Below are 23,279 nucleotides of genomic sequence, written 5' to 3'. Positions count from 1 at the left end.
ACACACAGATTATGCAGTGCTTCAAGGGTCAAACTGCAGTATTTTTTGCTGCAGATCACACATATATATATATATATATAGGCAACTTAAACAGTCCCAAATCAATTAAAACATCAAATTATATGGGGAAAAACGGGGGGGGGGGGGGGAGATTTGTTTTTAACCTCAGGGGTACCAATTTGTCTAAAGCTCGGAAACAAATGTGCAAATAGGCTTATATTGTGAAATATTTCAAATAAAAACCGTCAAATATTTCAACAGACATTAAGATTGCAATGAATATAATTTATATAAAGTCAATCATGTAAAAGGGATAAATAGGAACGAAAAAAGGGCGTTACAAAACCTGAGTATGATACGGTTAAGAAAGCAAAAGAATCATGGGTCTCAACTCAGAATTTTTAAAACAGGAGGGAGACTGAGAAGACCATTTTCGCGAGACACCCATTATTATTATACTGTTGAACCCTAGAAGGCTGACATAAAAACCATCTATTTATCAAAGCAAGGTTATTTTGTACCAATTTGAGGGTTTGGAAGATAATTTCAAGTAAACGTCACTTACCAAATATTTACAATCTTGATTATAATAGAAAGTGGTGGTTTAGCGGAGGAAACGGTGGTAAATGTGGAAAGCCTCTAAATAGCGGAATATTGAGACCCATGAAGAATACCAAAACATTAAAAATCCAGGTGATCTTGTAGTTCCGTTCGTTAAAGTCCACAATCCATTTGTTTGCAACCAGATCTAGATCTAGAGTAGAAATCTGGAAGTCTTGATGACCAAATAGGCAACACAAAGAACAGGGATGCAACCTCTGCATAACATCAAATTATGGTAACGGAGTGTCTATGTACACGGTAACCGGGCACCTAGCCTCAGTGTCTACGTACACGGTAACCGGGCACGTAGTACGTAGTCTCAGTGTCATGTGCTCGGTAACTGGGCATATAGCCTTGAGCAATATCTACGTACACGGTAATCGGCAATAGGGCATGTAGTCTCAGTGTCAGCAGAGACTATATATAATTTTTATACATACGTCTCTGTGTCACACACACGGTAACCGGGCAGTTCAGAACTCCAAGTCTAGTATTGTCATCCAGTGTTGCCTTCATCCCCACCCCTCTCCCGACTGTACCTTTAAAAAAAAAAAATAATCTCCCCTCATTCCGGAGCCCTATACTTCGCAGCGCACAGACTTTGAATGAACTTTGATGACCCCAACCTGTACTCACAATGTGATGCACACGCACAGGTTCACTGACCTGTCACGATGGCCAGCCCGACAAGACCCTTGTATGACTTTCTTTTTTTTCAGCAAGTGACAGCACAGGACAAATATTGATTTATTTTCATTATGTTTACCGTGTACGTAGATACTGAGACCAGGTGCCCGGTTACTGTGTACGTAGACACTCTGTAAAAAAATCCAGCCCCCCTGAAAGGAAGTGGCTATTCTCACCCGGGGTGAGAATAAAAATACGATCTACCTCTCACCCCGGGTGAGACTTGCCGGCGTAAGCTATTCTCACCCAGTGTGAAACAAGACCTGTTTTTCCTCATTTTGGAATACTGTCTATCGGTGTGGATTATCAAATTGATAAAAGCCAAGAAAAAATTACGTTAAAGCACACAAAGCTAATTTGATCGTCTTCAAAGATGCTATGGCTATTTCACTTTTCGAATCGAGCCGAACTACACGGGTCGCCATTTTGTTTTGCCTGGAAGTTCTCGCAAGATCTACTCCTCCCCTTTCCCTCTCTCTGTCTTTTTCTGAATACTGTCTATCGGTGTGGACGATCAAATTGACCAAAACAAAGTTTTAAAATGATGTTAAAAAACAAAACTAAATTAATTTGGTTGTCTACAAAGATGCTACGGCTATTCAACTTTCCGAATCGAGCCGAACTACGCGGGTCGCCATTTTGTTTTGCCCGGAAGTTCTCACGCTACTCCTCTCTCTCTCTCTTTCTCTCTCTCCACTGCCCACAGACAAAATTGCACGCTTTTAGGCTAACACTAACAGTAGTAATAGATCTAGAACGTTTGTTCACAGCACAGAATTCTATAAATTCTGTTATCACAGTGTAGAATTCTGTGGTTCAGGGTGAACGCTTCACTGGTTGGCCTAGGCTATAATCAGAGATGCCAACCACAGAAAACCGAAATGAGTATTGGGAAACATGAAAATGTGTATTTTCAGGGGAAAATGTGTATTTTCAGGGGAAAATGTGTATTCCCCACGACCGACCGACTAACCAGTAATAGTAAAATGTTCAAGGTGTCCAGCAATATTTCCTGAAAATAAATTACTAGCTCACCAGCTCGAAAAAGGGAGCACACACGCGTACAATATAATACATGTATCCAGTCAACAACATGTCAGTGTTCAATGTCGCACTGGGGTCTTGTTTGACTCAAGTATTTCAGTCTATTTTCCTCTCATTATTATATAAAAAATAAATCCTGCTTTGAGAGTTCAGAAGGGCCTAGAACAAGAACTTCGACTATCAAGAACCAGTCTGGGTGTCATGATTCATATTATGAACTGACAGAATCAAATTATTGCTCAAACTCAGAGAAAAGCAATAACTTGAATGGCTCAAGTAGACCCATGCACCGTGAGAGTAGTAACAACTGTGGTAGGGCAAGATGCAGTGACACTGAAAATCTGCCTGTCTTGAACAGAAAGCTAAACATACACTGTAGGTATAATTTACTATCACCCATCCAATGAAACGCGCACACTTTATTTCAATAACACAGACTTTCAAAGTATGAGGGGTCCCGATTCCGCACACGGCCTGCACCAACGCGCGCTTTGCACAAAACTAATCAAAGTTCTGAAATGTGCTTCCAAGTTTTTGTCCTCTGGTGTTGCCTTAACCCCCCCCCCCCCCCCCCCGATAGTATCTTAAACCCCCAAAAAATCAATAATCTCCTCCTCTATGCCGTAGTCATATACTTCGCAGTGCCGTTACTCCCACCAAAGACGGTCTTTGCTCACCCGATGCCGTTATTTATGATGCGAACGCGCGCAGGTTCAGTGACCGGTCACGACGGCGAGCCAGACAATCTAAAAATCGGACGACGCTTGTATTTTCTTTTTTTTATTCCCACAAGTGACAGCACAGCGACGAGTCCGAGTATTTCTTACATTTAATTTGCACGGCGACATTGCGTTTATACTGCACAACCTGCATGCCACAAATGTTGCGTTATCAGACAACTGCTGGCAAACTTCTCGGTGGTAACGAAAGCGAAAGTAGATCTTGATTTTCCCGATCGAGCCTCGGTGTCACATACGCTTCCGCCTGCCGCCATAGCTGCCTATTTGCGTGAAAGTGAAACGTACTCTCCGGACGGGGAAAAGCTGAACGAATATATAATATACGATCGTGACCGGCAAAATTTAACTTACTGACCACATCGGACTTGGTTTTCAAATACTCCAGTTCTGCGATACTGATACTATTTTGACAAAAGAAGGGACTTGAGATAATTAGGTTTACCCGCCCGAGCTGAATCTCATATTTTTCGCATTCCAGGATGCGTATTTTTTCATGAAAAGTCGTATTCGCGTATTTTCGGCCAAAAATTGTACTAAAATACGTAAAATCGTACTGGTTGGCATCTCTCTGTATAATGGTGAAAGCCCACCGGGTGAGAATAGCCAAAAGACTCGCCTGCGCTATTCTCACCCCGGGTGAGAATAGAGGTGGCCCCCTGAAAACCCCCTCCACCCCCCCTCCATATTCTAATTAGGTCAAGCCCCCTCTGAAACCCCCCCACTCTTGACTCTTGGGGCTCAAATCGGCGAATAATAATTGGGGGGTGGGAAATGCCGATAAATCACCATTCTTTGCTTGAATTTTTATTTTCTTGCTTTACTTTAAAATAGTAGTGTTTCCTTCCAGTCTTACGCTTGCTTAGTTTAGTTCACTCCTCCACGATTACCTGGCAATTCAGAGTCTCTGGCGTTCTGGCGTTCAGCTTGGACTTTAACGAACGAAACTACAAAATCGCCAAAATCCATTCCATTCGACACTTTTCCAACCATCTCTCCGCCCACACGCTGACCTTAATTTGTACTGTACCGTGGCGTAGGCCTATTTTTCAACTTTAAAATTTAAATAGCGAGTGTGGCCATGCATCACATTCACAACAATATTGCATTTAAAAAGCACACCGCGGACACTGCTGCTAAATAAACGCACTACACTCTTACCTGCATTATAACATGTTTGGGAAGACTTGACTTTACAAGCAACTGGACGAATAAATCACGGTCAACTTGTTCTTGATTCGGGCAAACGATATCGTACACCTCCCGGTAAAACGGGGGGATAGAGCCTGGAGACAAAAGACGGAAAAGACTGTTTCACAAGATTAGGGGTCTAAAGCAAGCAAGTATAGAATTTCATAACCAAAGGTACATATATTTTTTCGCTAAATGTATCGTTAAATATGTAATGTACAGTTACAATTACTTTAACTGGAACTTGCGAGCAGAAACACCCACCGAACGACAGATCGGCCGTCATCTTGGATCAAGGCAAGTCATGTGACATGTTTGTTGTGGTTAGCTGTTTTTGTAGGGGAGGCCACAATAATTTGTCAACAAACTTCATGAGCCCTGTATACAATCAAATTATAAAAGGCCTAGGAACCAAATACATCGTATTTGCAACATTATTATGTTGTTTTTTTTCCATTTGGTTTTGAACAGAAGTATCTGAATCTATCTGGAAAGATTTTATCAATCTTGAACGATAATTGAATAAAGAAGATTGCGAAGAAATTTAAAAATTCGATCTTCTCTGAATTTCAGAGTCCGAATGGAAGAACATTGCCAAGTTGCACAACATATCCTCTTGTTGTTAGAGCATGCATTATTACGCTATCGTAGCCTTTTCAGAAGAAAGGCAACTGCTTTTATCAGTGAGCAATTTTATATATAGATCTAATATTAGTGAAAAAAAACACAAAATTGTCTGCTGGGGGGGGGGGGAGATTATGAAAACACCCTGTGGAGAAGATCTTCATTTTTACAATGAAGGGACATAAAAGGTTAAGATATTTCAGGGTTCAATCCTACTCTCTTTACTTTATTGTAGCAATAAATGGTGAACAATATCACTATCAGTTCATTTTGATTCACACTGTAATATCTGAAATAAAAACAAAACACAAAACAGGCTGACATGACAACGGTTGAGCGCTTCTTTTTCGCGGAAGGAAGACATGGAAACCTGGCCAAGAAAATATTGTTCGGAAAAACAATGTTGTGATTGAAATCGAAAGTAGATCTAGTCTGCGAGGCCAATATATCTTGTCTGCTTTTTTCCTTTTCTTTTTATTTTTTTAGATGGCCCAATTTAGTAAGGACTCTTTCTTCCTTTTTGCCCTGTTGCAGTCGTTTTTTTCCTCTCATTTTCCCCGGTGTATTGTTTGATATCTTTACTTTTACCGCACCACTGACGCTTCTACTCTATACAGTACTATACTGTAAGTATATTATTTTTAGAATTCATCTATCTGGACACGATGGTCCCGGCTAGTACTGTTATGCTCCGTTACATAATATACCTTTGGCCTCTCTCACTGTGATTTGGACTGGGCCATTCGGCTGACGCATGACACATTGCAGGGCATTGGCCAGACAGTTTTCAATTTTCATTTATTACAAATTTTCCCCACAATTGTAATTGCAGAGCTGACTAGCATGAACGGGAACGTGAAAGAATACTTGCCACAGAGTCAGAGTGGGCCAGCTGATCTTGCTCCAGCTTATAGAGACCGGGCGCACTCTGGCACTGCAAAAGGCATGGCAGTGATGGTGTGGAGAATTATCAACTCCCTCATGGCTACTTTTTTCTTCTTAGCAGCGATGGTCAATGTAAGTGGAATGTACCAGAATTGTGAATGTTTTTAATGGTTTGGAGAGCACTTGTTGAATATTGAAACACTTTAACAGGAGTGGAATGTTTTTATGAGGCACAGTTGACAGTTTTATGGCCATGGAAAAAGTAATTTAACCTGCCATGACGAGTGTGACCTGTGTATAATATTAATACACGGCCACCTGTCTGTTAGAATGGCCACTTTCCATTTCCCCCACAAGCGCTTTTTCTATATAATTCCACATGTCCTGTGTAAACGGTCACCTGTACAACACGGCCACGGTCACCATACATTTTATCAACCAACAAACAAAATTACTTGTCGACTAAGTTGGCCACCTATATCGCCCGGCGCTTTGTCGTAAATTATAATATATTGGCCCCTGATCGTGGGTGAGCCGTTATATAATCTGTTCACCTGTCATAGTCCATGCAATGAATGATCATGTTGCGAAGGTTAAATACATGTCTACAAGTTTATCAATTGATAACAGTAAATTTTCAGTCGCTGTGAGGGAAGTTTGTGATCCGTCATAACGTAAAAAAGCCCGGCCCACAACTCACATTATGAATTGTAAGTGAGATGAACGGTCTTTGGATGCCAACATGAACTTGCGACAGAAGCTTGATCGCTCCCTCTCCGAGTGGCGACCCATGACATGAGTTTGTTTTACCATGGCACTCAGCCATCCCCTTCTGACCGGTTACATTTTGTTTTAGTCTACCCTTGCTCAAAATCAGCAACAACAAAAAACAAAACTAACCAAAAAAAGACATGTAATTAAAAGACAACTTTCTCACCCAGTTTTATATACTTTACGGTGGCCGTAAGCCTGAGCTGACCTCTGGTTGGGACCACAGAAGATGTGGTTTGTTTTGTTCTCATTCTGATCGGATCAGTCCTGCCTGAGATGGCCACCTGTCATACACGACAGTCACTTTTCTCCTCGACAATGGGTGGCCGTCTTTTACAGGTTTGACTGTAGTTGTATAGTTCTGAGTAAATCAAAAACTTCATAATTTGATGTCTGTTCCTTACTCATAATGATGACTTCTTTTTTCATACTTAGAAATTTGTTTGAGGTACTTGATTAACACCATTTTGATGTTGTAGTCATGGTTTTAAAATGCCAGTGGGCCAATTTGACTTTACTAACTAGTGTCAGTGACTAACTAGTTTTATGTTACAAGTCTGAAAAAGCCATATAAGTTACATCATTTTATAGGGTTGTTAACAAAATTGTCCTGTGCCTCTATGCCAATACATTCGAACCTGCCATGACAGCCACCTGTATAATCTGTTCAAATGGCCACTTTTCATCTCCCCCCCCCCCCCCCCCCCCAGTGTTTTTTTCTCTCTCTCTTGTGTAAAACAATGACCTGTCCAAAGCAGCCTAGACCACCTTATTTTATATCAACCCACAGCCAAATTTACCAGTCTGGTACGGCCAAACGTTCATATCGCCTGATGCTTTGTCATAAATTTTGATTCGGCCCCCTACGCTGTGGACGGGCCGTCATAATCTATTCACCCATCGTTATTGTAGTCCTTCCAATGAATGTTTACCCAAGTTGACCAATGGCTAATGATAAATTTTCAACTGTTGGTGAGGGAATCATGAATCTGTTATACCTCTAAGCCCCGTCCACAACTCGTACACAAATCGTAGGTGAGATGACTGGTCACTTTTTTGTTTATCTGATCTGTAAACAAAGTAACAATGGGTGTTTACGTGAACTTGCGACAGAAGTGTCGCTCGTTCTCCGCATGGTGTTTGTTTTACCATGGCACTTGGTTTTCATCATCTTACATGTTCTGTTTTTTTTATCCTTGCACAAAAACAGCAACAAAAAAGCTAACTAAAAAAAACAAAACAATCACACCCCCCCAAAAAAAACCCCAAATCCTTCTTACACCCCCCCCCCTTTTTTTTCAAAAGAAAGCAATTCCATTTAGCTTTACGACAGTCCTAACCCTGTGGTCAGCCCTTTTGTTGACCTCAGATGGGAATAGTTTGCATTCTGCCTTTTGATCAGTCCTGTTGATGACGGCCACCTGTGTTATACAGCGACTTTTCTCCTTGACAGTGGATGGCCGTTTTAGACAGGTTTGACTGTATGCCTGTCTTCTGGGCGTAAACTGAAAAGTAAATAAAAGACGAAAAGAAATTAACTAAAATTTACGCTTATTACAAACACAGGTTTCATCACCCAAAATTTCTTTGAAAGCTATGAAAACTTTTTGTCGAGACTTCTAATCACTGTGTTTAGAGCATTTATAGTGTCAACGTCATTACAGAGAGTGGTTTAAATGTTTGGTGAGTTGTGCACTTGTCACTCCAACTTAAAAAATTGGTTTTATTAAACTGTATTTGTGCATGTGAACTGTGACTTAATAGCTCAAGAAGTAACTTTTGGGTAGAGTCAAACCCCATTACGCCATGAACCTTGGGGCAAATATGAAGTTGGTTGTTTAGCAGGGCTGGTGGCCTGAAAGGGTTTTGATGCTGTCTGTCATTTCAGTTAAATAGCATAAACTAACTATTTGAGCATTACATCATGACCGCATACTGCTGGATCAGAGGCTACTGAATACTTGGCAGATAACGAGACAACGATAAGGGGGGATGGGGGGGGGGGGGAGCAAATCAGTCACAATTGTACAGGAGTACAATTAATATTTTTGCTTCTCTCTTCGTTGCAAATTTTTTTCTTGCCATTTTTTTTTTTTTTCATTTTCATTTTTTGTTTTTCCCAGGTAAATGATGGTGACTGGTACATCTGGGTTGTAAGTATGATGATGTGTTTCTTTCAAACTGAATGATTTCAGATGAGAATAGATAGTAGTAAGGTTTACTCTCTTGTGTACTGAAAAATTTTTCGTTATTGATTGGCTTCCTGGTTAACATGATTGTGTCTTGTCAACTTTCTCTTACTGGTTATGATTAGAATATATACATATATATGTATTGTACTTGTGTAACATAAAAGCTGTACAAGTAACAACTGTTCTGACATCAGCCGTTTTTCAGTGACATACCTGATCTTTGTGGAGTTATTTTTGTGTTAACTATTCCACCACACCTGTTTTGTTTTGCTTTTGAAAAAATTTGTTTTATGTTGTTTTTTTACCATGTTTAGCCGCTGTATGGTTTTCCGTGTGGGCTTTGTGCTCTTGCAGTGTTGAGACCAAGCATTACAGGTGAGCCTCTCCGTTCAATCTTTAGATAAATGGTCCATTATTTTGTTTTGTTTGCTGTAAAAGTCATGAATGTCTTGCATATTACATGTTCTAAGTACTGTGGGTCCCACTTTTAACAGTTTAGGCTATAGCAGGATTATGATGAATCCCCAAGTCCAATCTCTTGTAATGTGTGTATATACAAGGTATATAGTAAAACAGTTCTTTTATAGTTATAGCAAGCATTTGGATATACATGCTCAGCTATAACAGTGGTCCAGCCATAGAAAAAAATGATAATCTTATATCAGAGGTGATCAATTAATTAAAAGGAATTTCCTCCAGCCTGATGTTTTAAAGGAAATAAGTACAGTCAAACCTATATAATATAACCCTCGTCAGGGAAAAGTGGACATCATAGACAGGTGATCAAAATGAAGAAAACAAACCATTCTCTTCTGAGGTCCTTTTCGGAAGTTGGCGCAGGCTGAGGTGAATTAAAATGTTGAACATTTTTTTTAAAAATTGTCAAGGGGTGGTGTTGTTAATTATTTTGTGCCAGGCTAAAATAAAATGAAAGATGTCAGATAAGATAGGTCACCACCACTCAGCAAACAAGCAATACATTATCTCAGGTTCATTGTGACATCCATTGTTGTGAACTGGGTACACAGAACAACTGCTTATCTCACTATGAATTGTATATAAGATGTCGGAGGGGCTTATAGGTTATGGCGTATCTCACGCTTCCCTCACCAGCAGGTGAAAATTTGTTACCGACTGATCAACTTTGGGTAAACAGTGGGAGGGACATGCCCAACATGGTTTGCTCATTCTTTAGAGGGACTAACAATAACGACAGGTGAATGGATTATGACAGCTGCTCTGCAGCATCAGGGGCTGATATATAATTTCTGACAAAGCATAGGGCGATGAGAGATTTGCGTGGCCATCTTAGACAGGTTTTTGGTTTATGAAATATAGCAGCCATATTGGACAGGTTATCATTTTATGCAGTGCTACTATACACAGTGGAACTTACCATGACGGCTACCTTTATAATACAGCTACTTCCTATTTCCCCGCTTTTTTTTTCGATTTTATTTCACTGTGTAAAATGGGCACCTGTCCAACGCAGCCACAGCTACCCTATTTTAACAACGATCAACCAAAATAACCTTCCTGAGACGGCCAGCCACAAATCTTTCATCATCGAGCGCTTTTTCATAAACTATGTTGTGGCCCCTGATGCTGTCGACGAGCTGTCATAATCCATCCATCTGTTGTTATTGTTGGTCCCTCCAATGTCCAATCATGTTGGGTAAGTTCCTTCCACTGTTGTCTACCCAAGCCGACCACCCGGAACAATAAATTTTCTGCTGCTGATGAGTGAAGTGTGTGGTCTGTCATAACCCATAAGCCCGGCCCACAACTCATGCACAAATTGCAAGTGAGGTTGTTTTGTTTTACCCTTGCACACTGTCTTCCCCATTTGATGCAGTTTGTAGAATTTAACACTTATTAGCAGTTGTGAGTTTTCCTCTCCCTTCATAAAAAAATGTTTCACTTATTCAGATAAATCCAGCTGTTGATGGGGGCATGAATGTAAAAATGTAATCCATGTCCTGAGCCTGCAACCAACTTTAGTTTGGAACTCAGAATGGAATGTTTAAAAACAACAACAACCCTCATCCCCTCTTACCCCCCCCCCCCCCCCCCAAAAAAAAAAAATCCAAAATCCAAAAAAAATAAATCTATGAGACAAAAAAAACCCATCCTGATCAGCAGCAACAAATAATAAAAACCTTCTTATCCCCCCCCCCCCCTGTTTAATTAGCCTAATGGCAGTCCTTAGCCTCATCTCCATTTTGGACCTCAAAAGGGAATGGTTTATTTTCTTCATTTTCATTTGACTGTACATAGAAAAAAACGCAAGGGGAAATGGAAAATGGCCGTTTGTACTGGTGGCCATCTTGGCAGGTTGGACTGTATTGAAGTGACCTATCCTTGAATGTAATTAAATATTTTGCTATGAGAATGTGTGAGTTTAAGAATAATTACATGTTCAGTTCAGCCAAATTCTAAGTCATGCTAATGCTTTTCTTCTTGCAACTTTCTCAGGGCACATCTTGTTCCGCTTAATTGCTGGAACAGAGTTTTCTTTATGTCTCCTTTATGGGATATACCAAATCTACTCACTAACAACGGTTATCTCTGGTGTTTTGGAAAATCATCTTCAGCATGAGGAGGGGAGGTAATTTCATTGTTTGTTCTCTTTGCTAAATCTGCCCTTGTCCATTGTATTATGTTGGTTCAGTTTTTAAGTTGTGAAGTTATGATCCAAAAAGTCTTTCTCAGCATTGTCTTGGCCGCATCATGTTTATATTTGGCACTTTGGTTGGATGTAACCTTTTGAATGAAAAATGTTCATGTGGGTAGCAAAGAAATTGTAATTGTATCATGTATCTCACAGCGTCACTTTTCGCCTGATTCTGTTACTTTTAGTTAGCGTGACTCAGCAGCCCGCCGGAGCTCCCCGGCTTGGGGTCACAGGGTTAATGAGCCCTGAAGCGACTTTTCCGGTGTCAGTTAGGAAGTTCGCATTTTTGACTATGTTTAAAATGATATAACTTCTTCCCCATCCCACACAGCAAACCATTACGTGGATGTACTCAAAGCTCAATGTCTTGAGATTTATTCTGCGTTAGAATGGTTAATTTCTGTGCCTTAGTTTTTGTTCTAGACAAGTGTTTGTAGAGTACCCAATTTGTCTTATTTTAGTTACAAACTTAGGAATAAATGAATGTTAATTTTAAAAAGGCACGACAGATGTCTCCAAAATCTGTGTTAAACAGACTACGAATATCATGTCTTTTACCATGAGAAATCTTAAATCTGCGCGAGTAGAAATAGTAAAGTTATAAGAGAAGAAAGATGCACATCTGCATTTTTAAACTAAAGACGATCAGCGTTAGCTCTTATTTTACTATTAAACAAGAGAAAGTTACTCTGCGTTTGTTCATGAATCATGCGGTATCTGTGGCAGCCGACAAACAACTAAAATGATATAATATAGAATCTAAGCGATTAAAAAACCCACAAAACCGTGTAAATACATGGGTAGAGATAAACTTCTTGTATGGAATAAAAATAATGACAGCTAACACATTCATTCTTAGTTTTTGTGTCGGAAATATGAGCGGACACAATTATGAATGTAAAGAAATCAGTCACATTGTCAGTTATTGCAAATGGTCATAGAAACGAAAAATGAAGCTGGAAAAGTCTGGTGCTGATTCAGTGTCCCTGGAAAGCTAGAAATTATTCTTATAACCCAATTACGAGAAGTCATCCCTATTATTCAGTCAACTTACAAAACCTAGACTTAACGTTTTAAGAAAAGTAAAGAATTTCTGGAGTGTAACAGATACTGTTCGTGTATTAGATCTACATTGAAGATGTATTTTAGCTCTAAAATCGATTTGTACTTTTCATAGAGAAACTTCATGGTAACTTTTATAAACTTTCGAGAAAATATGCGAATATTCACGATTACGTTGTATTTGGAGGAATTACTTCATAGTGAATTGTGTGCCCGATGGATAAAATTGCAAAATTACAGCTTTCTATTATATGCCCAGATACCATCTTTTCTGAGTATCTGCACCAATGCTATGTCGTTCGTGTTCCAAAAGTTTGACAGTTTTTGACGAGGCCTTTTTTTTATATTGATTTTTTTTCATTCACGCTAGTCCAAAAAAAATTACAATTTAGCATTGCCGACTCCAGCGCGTCTAACGAAATAACCAGACAAGTTACAACGTCCGTTCTTTTTTGAGTCTCAAGAGCAGAAATGCATGCTTTGGGTGCACTAAATGAGAATTACCATAAATACAAGGATACACCTTAAATTGTACCTTGAAAAGTACCAAAAATTAAGTTGGCCCAGACAGAGCGACGACAGGGAGCTGACCCCCGTGACCCCGACGTGATAAGGCGTCCGGCGGGGAACCCCCCGCGGCAACTAAAATTCCACTGCCGGTGCGCCGTGATCTACCAATATTTGAGAAATCATTATTGATCATTATTGGTATTGAAATTGATAATTTGGAGGTTCTTTTGAGATTACGTCTTTCTGAGAGAACAAAAATATAGATAGGATGACAAACTGGCTTGTTAATCCTTCTAACAATTGACATAGCAAGAGTCTATCACCTCAACATAATTTAGGCTTACAATGAGAAAAGTGGTAATACTTAAACTTAAGACAGACATTAGATGAATAAAGTGGAAGGATTTCATGATACAGGAAAAAATAAGCCAGGTGCAATCATTGTAACAGGCATGCTTTATTTAATCATTGCTATCTTTTAATGCATCACAATATGTCATTTTGTTTCCCAGAGAACTTGGTGGCCTTATTATAATACTGGCATGGACAGGTCTCTTCATGTTTAGCGGCTTTGGAAGGTTTGGCTTTTAACATTTTATGTAGTCTATGTATCTCTCATTGTGTGTCCTGTGATACCGGCACTCATTTCTGTCTTTCAGCGTTTATTTAACCATATATAGCTCCTGAAGATTTGAGCCGATACTTATATGTCCCAAAATCCTGAAAAGGGGAGATAATCCTCTAAAAATATCATATATATGTGTGTTTAACATAAAATTCATTTAATATAAAATTCTTTACAAATGATCTGGAAAAAAAGAAATACTAGGAATAAAATACTACTTCCAACTAGACAGTTTAGGCTGAAGGCAAATTATGTGTTTCTTCTATCAGTTATAACTGTCGGGTTTTCAGCTGTTACCCATCTATTTTGTCAAATTATAAAACTGATCCGCTCGTCCCGTGTCTCAAACATATGATATTACAATAGACCAGGGTTGGGTTGATTTAAATCAGTTGATTTTTTAAATTTAAATCAACTTCATTTTTAAAATAAAAATCAGTGATTTAAATCACTTTAAAAAAAATTTATTTTTATTCAGTTTTTACATATTTCAACATTCAGAATTCCTTTCCTAGGTTTCATAAAACAGATATAAGGTTTAGTACACTAATATAATCATGCTTAAAAGTCTGCTTTCCCCCCTTTCACTGTAAAATAATACTGTATTCAATTTACTTTTTTTCCCCATAATTGAAATCAGAGCTGGGTTGATTTAAATCAGGTCGATTTAAATCAGGTTGATTTAAATCAGTTGATTTTTTTATTTTAATCAACTTGATTTGTGATTTAAATCACTTTTTAAAAAATGTATTCTGTTTTTACATATTTAAATATTCAGAATTCCTTTCCTTGGTTTTATTTGACAGATATAAGGTTTAGTAGACTAATATAATCATGCTTAAAAGTCTGCTTTCCCCCCTGTCACTGTAAGTAGTAAATTAATACAGTATTCAATTTACTTTTTTTTCATAATTGAAATTAGCATTTTCTTTTTCTTTTTAGACAAACACAAGCGCGCACACACACACACGCTCACTGTAATAAAATACAAGTTTATCTATGCATAATTACCCCCTCCCCCCCTTTCCTTTTAGACTGACATTTTCTTCATTTTTTGTCTGTAGCCATAATTCACGGATAATAGCAGATTAAGGCTTTCATTTGCAGTTGCTTATATTAATCATTAGTTAATATAAAGACAATGCATTCTGCACTAAAAGAACATACTTTTAGCCACCAAAAATCCCAAACTGTGGCGACATTTTTTAAAAAATCAAAAATTTTTATTTTTAAAAATCTGATTTATAAAAAAAAAATCGATTTTTTAATATTTTTATTTAAAAAATCAAAAAAATCACCACCCTGCAATAGACTTACAAACAAAATGTCTTTGGTCAGGATCGCTTCTCAGGCTGACTTTTTTTTTGTATTCAAAGTTTCTTTGGATTTTCCAAGTTTCAACTCCATCACACTTAACACCCTCTATTTCATCGTATTTACTTTAAAAATTCACACACACACTATTTCTGGGTCAATTTCAACAATTCAAAAACTCAAAGAAATAAGAACAACTGTACTTTTGCTTTATAGCCTACTTTTCAGTCAATTCGAATCTGATATTCTTCCTAGACCTTATGTCATAAATATGCATTGTGGGGGCTCTCATGGCCTAGAGGTTAAGGTGTTTGCCTCTCATTCAACAGGTTCCGGGTTCGAATGTGGATATCTACCTGAAATTTTCTTCTCTAAATTTTTCTCCTTTCACATCCTTTCCTGCTCTGTAACAATATTCTGTCATCTGCTTTCGTCTCCTCTTTCTTCGTCCACCCCTCACCTCCTTTGCTCCCTCCTCTGGGCTCCTGATTCTTTCTGAAGCCTTTCCACTGCTTCTCCTTGGCTCCTTCTTTCTGCTGTCTTTCAGCCACATCCCTGAGCTCATGTCTTATGGTAGGTAAGATCTATACCTAGTCTTCTCGGATAGGGGCAACAAATCTTGGAGGTCCTGTATACAAGTTGCGCACGTTAAAGATCGGGTGGCACAAAGTCGATAAGAGTAGGCTGCGGCTGCCACTCTGGCAAAATTCAAAATTTCCTACCAACTGAAAATGTTTGGTGTGTCCCGCAACTGAAAAATGTTTGGTGTATCCCGCGTAGCACTGTAAAACACTAACCCCCCAAAAAAGAGAGATGCATACCACAGCAGTGTCGTGCATTCAGCGATTGAAATGCCAGAGCGGTCGCAGGCTTAGGACTGCTGTAAGTTTCTTTTGGAGGAGAGGGGGAGTTTTTGTGGCTGCTGTGAGTGTTAAATTCTACAAAGTGTATTGCTGTGAAACATTTGGTGATACACACGACCCACCAAAAATAAATCAATACAACCATTGCATACTTGCAGTTGTGGTTTAAAAAGCACTTCAACGCTTAAGTTGAATTCAACTTAACCGTTTGAATTTAATAAATGTAAAGAAAAAGAGGTGCTGGCACCTGAGAAAAAAAATCAACTTAATAGAAGATCACCACAATTAGAGTTGACTATAGTATGATTTTGCAATGCCGTAAAGTGATTTTTGAAATCCCATTCTGGTTTGTGATGTTTGGAAGAAAAGAAAAAGCTTTTTTGTTCTTACCCACCTCCCTCTGCTGGTTACAAAATTTCTCTGCTATTAATGTCTGATGAACATGCAAAGCTTGAAACTTCTGATACTGTAAAATTGCACTTTTCTTTATGTGCTTTCTGTCCTGCTTGTTTGTTTGTGTTTGCATGTGTGTGTATGTGTGTGTGTGTGTGTGTGTGTGTCTGTCTGTGTGTTCATGAGAAGTTTCATTGAGTGGCAAATTTTTAGGGAATGAGGGTGTGTACTTTATTATGTATATATATTATATATATATACACTGAACGCCATTAAAAACGCAACGTTTTCAAAATATTATAAAAAAGCCAAATAATGAAATATGCTTCGATCGTCACGCTATTTCCATTAGCTTTTTTCATCTCAATACAGTAAACTATGCTTTAGTAAAGTGTGTTCATTAGTTGCTATTATATTATAAAAGAACACTACATTATTTACCTTGAAGATGACCCGTTGTTCTTTCCAAACAAAAGTCCTAGCTTTTTTTCGATCAATTAAAAAAATTTCTTTCATTACAAGACTCCTCAACTTAGTGAACCTTATTGAAACTTTCGCATTCGCCTTGTTCATAGTGGAAAATTTTCCTGAGAAGCAGCAATACGGCTAAAATGCAGTGCTTGTATTGTTCTCGGCTTATACAAAGATTTTAGCCCACTTCATGCATGGAGTGCGTAAAAATGTTTCTTTCATCAGTGTGAGGCGCGGAGCAGTACGTTCAGGACTTAGATAAAGAACGCCTTATTTAGGATTGCAATTAACGAAGCCGCGACAACAGTGCCATCTTCACGGTGCAAAACAGCACGAAGAAAAAATCAGAATCTCTCAGTCATCCAATGCGACTCTCCTACCCTTACACCTGTCCACATAACAAACAGCACAGTTTCTGGAAGATCATAAAATGAATGTCATGGACTGGCCAGTGTATGAACAATGTCTCCAACAGGGCATGTATGGGATCAGTCCCGCAAAGTGTGTGCCGTTTTGCGAATCTGCAGCTACCAGGAGATCACACTGGCGATTTTCTCAACAAAACATTGAAAATGTTATATAATCCATGTGAAGAAGTGTTTTGGTCTGTATAAATGTTAATGATGGCCATACAATTTACTAAGGGTGAGAGATCTTTATTGAGTTTCGATTTTGTGTTTGTCTGCAAATTTGTCTTAAGGGGGTACTCTGAAAGAAGGACAATGTATGGAAATAAGTCTAAATGTGTGATCGAAATGATTCACTTTTGTTGGAAATTGAATAAACTTAAAAAACACTTCTTTTTAATCTATACTCATTTGATACAAAAGTGCTCAGACTCTGCAAAGTGTTGCGTTTTTAATGGCGTTCAGTATATCTAGCATAAAGAGTTGAATACTACAGTTGTTGGGAAGGGGATGGAGTAGATAGAAACTGTGTACTTATTTTAGTCTGCTGTATTGATTTCAATATTCTATTTATTTGGTTCATTTTTTTTTTTCAGTTCCCAACCAATGAGCAACAGCACAATGTTTGCTGTGTTCCTGTGGACGACTGGCACATTGGCTGTTCTCCCTCTCCTGACCTGGTCTTTATGCTTTGTAGGGGACTGGCATCGAAAACTGGCTCATTGCAACAATATGTTCTAGGACTAATTCTACCTGTTGGGTAAAGGAAAAGTTCAACTTTTCTTACCTTGTCCAGCTGCCTTAATGTTTTTCTTCTGATGTGTGCTTTTTCTCCCTTTGATCTTTCTACAAATGGAATCTGCTATATCCCCCCAAAAAAGAAGAAAAATTGCAGCTTGTTGTAATGTTGGCCTTATTTTCTTGCTCATGATTGAATTGATGCTCTTTATGAGCTTGCAGTAAAGATTCTTCTTTTTTACAATGTTGACTTGCCCAACACTTTGCCTTGCTTGAAGCCGCACAGAATGTCATTTCATCTTCATGGATTCAGTGCCTATTACAGGGGCCTTTTTTGCTAATTTTTTTTTGGTGTGATGTCAGTGTGGTATACCATAAGTAGCCTACCAGTTTGCTGCTTTACTCCTTTCAGTGATATTAATATTATTGCTAAATTACTTAAGTTAAATGTGAACATTATTTTCTGTCATGATCCCCTGAGAGCTCACATAGGACTTGGCAATAATTTCCTTGGCTGATCTGTTCTTTCGGTCTTTTGGGGAAATACAGTGTTGCATCATTTTTAAGTGTTTGCCACTATTGTTCACATTCATCTTTACTTTACCTTCTAAGGCGTTGGTAATTTTTGTTTTTAAAGTGACTGATTGAAAAAAGAAACCATTCAAGATATTTTCAGTGTTTTGAAGAGCTTGTAACATGGATTTATTGTAGCTTTTTCTGTGCCTAGATGTGAAATTTTGAAGCTTATTGTAATGGAAAGACAGAGAAATACTGTATTTTTATAATATATGCATATAATTGTCATTGATCTTGGAAATTCCAACAGACTGTTGATTAAAGGGGTTTAGATATATGCCATTTCACTCTTGGACAAGTAATTTAATGCCCTGTATTTGTGCACAGTCAAACTTTCTACTGCCATCTGTTATACTACCAAACCCTGCTTATAAACTATTTGCCTCTTTAAACCATCAACTGTCTGGGTTATATTATTTGAGTTTTCCTTCCATCTGGAAACACCCAAATTAACGTCCGTATATCTGATGTCACGCTGACTGGACAGTTTAAAGCATCATTTTTACCTAAATGCTAAATACTTCAATGAAGTCATAAGTAAGCATATTTACATCATTTTGGGAAAAAATGCTTTTACGATAGAAAGTCTGAGAATGCAAGGAAAATAAATCGCTCTGTAAATCTTCTGTCTTTTGAGAAAAAGTACAGTAGGCTTAGGCTTATTTTGATAGGTTTAATTATACTTCAGTCCCCCTTTTTTGAGAATTAGTTTAGATTGTCTTCCTCGCATGACATCATAGTTGGCCAAACAGAGAGTGGAGACCCTGGAGATGCGTATCGGTAGTAGTAGTAGTTGTACTAGGCCAGGTAAGCTTCGAATGGAGGGCCAAAGTAGACCTTTACATGTAGGCCTACCATTTTGATGAATGTCTTCTCTTTGAGAATGACGTTTGGTGTTTGACTTTTGTTGTTTATTATTATTTTAAAATTTCCATCCATTCCAGAGTGATTTTATACTTACTGAAAATGTTATTGATATTCTTCTTAAAGTATTAATCTTAAATACATGTATTTTTAAAAATAATGCAACAGTTTACTTTGCAGATCATGCATGAAATGACTTTTGAAAATTCTGTTTTAAAAGTATGCCTTGAACGGCTTAGTTCACCCCCCAAAAAATTATTTTAAGCATTATTATAGGATGAATGATTATATAATGAATTTTCTCTTTTTGTTTGACAGTTTTACCACCATATTCATTACTTGAGGACGCCACTGGTAGGTCCTACTTCTTTTCTTTCCCTCTGTTGTTTCTGACCGTTTGTCTTACTTTTTCCCAGCAGCACTAAATGACCATTATTGTGTCGATGTGCTTCTCTCTACTCCAAGCAAATACCATTACTTGTATTTCCTTCAGTACTATTTTTTTTACCAAGTAATCTGTTTTTTGCAATTTTGTTTTATCTTATTTCTGTTTTCCTCGGTCATAGTATGACAGCCTTTATGACTTTTTAATTTTCCAACCACTAATATTTTTGTTGCCTTCTATTTTTTGTTTGCACTGTGTCTTTATTGCCTTTTAGGACCTTTTTACACCACTGCTGTTTTTATATGTGGTTAATTCCTGTCAAGTCTCTCTGTATGTGTGTCTCTCTCTCTGTGTCTCTGTCTGTCTGTCTGTCTGTCTGTCTGTCTGTCTGTCTGTCTGTCTGTCTGTCTGTCTGTCTGTCTGTTTGTCTGTCTCGCTCTCTCTGTCTCTCTCTCTCTCTCTGTCTGTCTGTCTGTCTGTCTGTCTGTCTGTCTGTCTGTCTGTCTGTCTCTCTCTCTCTCTCTCTCTCTCTCTCTCTCTCTCTCTCTCTCTCTCTCTCTCTCTCTCTCTCTCTCTCTCTCTCTCTCTCTCTCTCTCTCTCTCTCTCTCTCTCTCTCTCTCTCTCTCTCTCTCTCTCTCTCTCTCTCTCTCTCTCTCTCTCTGTCTGTCTCTTCCTCTCTCCCACTCCCTGTTTTTCTGTCTCTTTCTCATTTTATTTTTGTATCAGATACATTTTTATTTGCCGAGTCGTACATAGTTGATTCCACTTGTGTTGAACTTGCGGAGTTCATCATCCGTTAAGTTGATCTTTTTCTCAGGTCCCAGTACTTATTCTTCTTTACAGGTCCCAACTGTTAAGTTGGACTTCGGATGAGTTAATTTTATTTTCATTGCCCCGATGATATCAACTCATCCGTAGTCAACAGTGTAATTTACTGTAATGTGTGGATGTATTGGTCAAAGGCCTTTAAAATCTCTAAAATCATCTTGACATTTTGAAAATCTCTCTTTTTTTCTGCCTCTCTCAATTCGCTCCTTTTATGAAAGGATTGGCAAGGGATTCTACGTTGTGTGGGTTTAAAAGTGCAATAAAGAGATATTTATCTTTCGCATGTGTCCATGTCACTTTCATTGTCAAGATTGTAAAACTACTGTATGTCTAACTTTATTTAATATACTACAGATTATCACTTTCAAAATAAAATGCTGGAACAGAAAGTGATAGGTTCCACTATAGTTCAGTTGGTATCAAGAAGGGCTATACTGTGGATAACCCTGATTCAAATTCCCCAAGAAACATTCTTGAACTTGGTGTTGTTTGGAGAGTTTTCAAAGCATCTTGTCTACTTTACTTAGTCCTATTGGGGTTGAGCATTAATTAGAAGGTCCCAACTTTTAGATAACCATCCCATGTTGAAAAGAGCATCAAGCCCATGCATACCTTGAAAGTACCAGAGCTATAATCATTGGAAAGCGAAGACTGGCTGGAAGCTGAGAGTACACAATGATCTCATCTATGGGAAGGTTTTAAAATTCTTTTTTTTTTTATCTAACACAAGACTGTCCACACGTTAATTTGGGTGTTTCCAGATGGAAGGAAAACTTTGGATCTCATGTTTTTCAATTTCAATTTGTCATTGGACATCGGGGCATGCAGAGATGTATTGTAAGTGAGATACATCATTTGGGCAGTAAGCAGCATCCGTTTTTTAATTAAAGCTGTTGAATTTGATAAGCTGAGAGATAATTCTTCCAAGAAAGTCTTTGAGCTTGGGTTATAGTTACTACAGAATAGATGTAGGCACTTCATGAAGATCAATCATAATATCAATTGCAGAGACCTTCAACACGACCTATCTGCAGGAGCTGAAACCGCTGGGAATAAAAAAGGGAGCCAAAAAAACAAAACAACAGCATGAGAGTAACATTTTTGAAAAAAAAATTAAAAGATTTATTCAGTGATACAGAAAGGAAATGGTCACAAAAGATTAATTACACTACATACTACATGTAATCGGAGAGAATTGAGGATTGGAGATAGACTTACTTAAAGTAAAGGATGAAATGGAGAGGCTAGCCAAGAATGCTGAAGGCGAGGGAAAAGCTTATTATAAAATTACTGACCTTTTGCAGAATCATAAAACAATTTTTTTCTATAAAAATAAAATAGTAATTGTACTGGTATACATGTACACTTGTAATAGAGAGAGAACTCGGAAGTTATTTCAAAGGAAATGGACAGAATACCAAAAGTATAAGAATACTAATTCTTAGAGAGAGATACGTCATTAACAGGTTAGACTGCGTAAATACTGCAAACATTCCATCCAGGCATGACCTTGGAAATATCTCAGGGCAAAATGGAAGATAAAATCAAGATAGTGAAACGTGACAAAGCGTGACAGTGGACACACTAAAGGCTGGCATACAACGGATCGTATATATTGCAAAACACAATAGTTGGGAGAATGGGCCTGGCTTTCCTGCGCTTATTATTATTTTTTTTATTTCCTTAAATTTTTCTCTGATCTCTGACTCTTTCTGTTGCCTTTCTTATATTCTACTGCTACTCCTTGGCTCCTTTCTACTGCTGTCTGTCAGCCACGCCCTGATCTTTTAGGGTGAGTAAGATCGAACACCTAGCCTTCTTGGATATGAAATGGCAGAAATCACGGAGGTACCGTGTGCAAGTTGCGCACGTTAAAGATTCCTTGGTGGTCCTGAAATCGATGAGTAGACTTCGGCCGCCACCCGAGCAAAATTCAAAATAATTCGTACCAAAATGAAAATGCTTTATGTGTCCAGCGCGCTCACACCATATCACCTTTTGCAGTTAAGTTGTAAGCGCTGTAAAACACCTACAAACAGAAATTCTGAATGGTTCTTATTGACTCGCACGTGAATAAAACGTTTCATACTACATTTTTGACACACATTTATTATTGTTATTCATTCACCATAATATTGATTCTTAGCTTCAGTTCGCCAGTCAGAGATAAAACATGCACAAGTTCCGATGTGTCCAACAACTGTTTTCTCCTCTCACTCACCCACTCTCCCTCCCCCTCCCCCCCTCTCTCTCTCTCTCTCTCTCCTCACACGCACGGACACATACATACACAACAACAACAAAAGCAACAGCAACAGCAACAACAACATGCAAACAAAACAGAAATGATGTAGTACAATGTATAGACAATGGCAATGGACAGACGCTCCTGCAGATCGGACTAAAGAGACATAAATTAATAATGAGAGAGACACGTAGCCAGATACAAAGATGCAGAATTGCAAACTGAGAGCGCTTTGGTCAAAGAGAATTTAAAACAATGAATGGGGAAAGAGAACAGAATAGCTGACGACGGGGAAACTAATAAATAAGTGAAAAGGGAAGACCAATAGACGAGAAACTATCAGAGCCGCTCACTTTCGGGAAAAACAAAAAATAAAACAACAAAAAAAGACTACCAAAGCCGTGCACACTCCGAGCCGCTCGCTTTTTGACGTTATCGATACAATGAGATTGTCGATTCCATCCAACGGTTACAATCTTCTTTACAAAATTACATGTGCTCTGTTGGCCTATATTCGTACAATTTCCATAAAATTCACTCTCAAGAAAAAGACTTTCCAATTGGGTAAATTGACAAAGTGGGTGAGGTG

General features: G+C 38.3%; 1 protein-coding gene across 2 annotated transcripts; it reads left to right on the top strand.

The window, feature by feature from the left end:
* The first annotated feature begins 5,258 nt into the window (after positions 1 to 5,258).
* LOC101857345 (transmembrane protein 220) lies at positions 5,259 to 19,486 on the top strand. 2 transcript variants are annotated; one of them, XM_005101574.3, is made up of 7 exons: positions 5,259 to 5,512; positions 5,719 to 5,903; positions 8,666 to 8,695; positions 9,049 to 9,109; positions 11,210 to 11,342; positions 13,493 to 13,558; positions 17,650 to 19,486. In XM_005101574.3, exons 2-7 carry the CDS (start codon positions 5,730 to 5,732, stop codon positions 17,792 to 17,794), a joined length of 609 nt encoding a protein of 202 aa, XP_005101631.1. In that variant the 5' UTR covers positions 5,259 to 5,512; positions 5,719 to 5,729; the 3' UTR covers positions 17,795 to 19,486. The 2 variants fall into 2 exon arrangements, with proteins under 2 accessions (XP_005101631.1, XP_035826471.1); XM_035970578.1 differs by lacking the exon at positions 5,259 to 5,512 and having other exon boundaries at positions 5,519 to 5,903.
* The last annotated feature ends 3,793 nt before the right edge of the window (positions 19,487 to 23,279 follow it).

The sequence above is a fragment of the Aplysia californica genome, unplaced genomic scaffold (genome assembly GCF_000002075.1).
Source record: "Aplysia californica isolate F4 #8 unplaced genomic scaffold, AplCal3.0 scaffold00289, whole genome shotgun sequence".
NCBI classification, from domain to species: Eukaryota; Metazoa; Mollusca; class Gastropoda; order Aplysiida; family Aplysiidae; genus Aplysia; species Aplysia californica.
This window is presented reverse-complemented; position numbering and strand designations above follow the sequence as displayed.

What these genes read in the sequence shown, in the direction of transcription:
- LOC101857345 (XM_005101574.3), top strand. Translation starts at nt 5,730, where the DNA reads ATGAACGGGAACGTGAAAGAATACTTGCCACAGAGTCAGAGTGGGCCA. An exon ending in TCTTAGCAGCGATGGTCAAT is followed by an intron (nt 5,904 to 8,665) that starts GTAAGTGGAATG and finishes TGTTTTTCCCAG; the next exon opens with GTAAATGATGGTGACTGGTA. An exon ending in GTGACTGGTACATCTGGGTT is followed by an intron (nt 8,696 to 9,048) that starts GTAAGTATGATG and finishes TACCATGTTTAG; the next exon opens with CCGCTGTATGGTTTTCCGTG.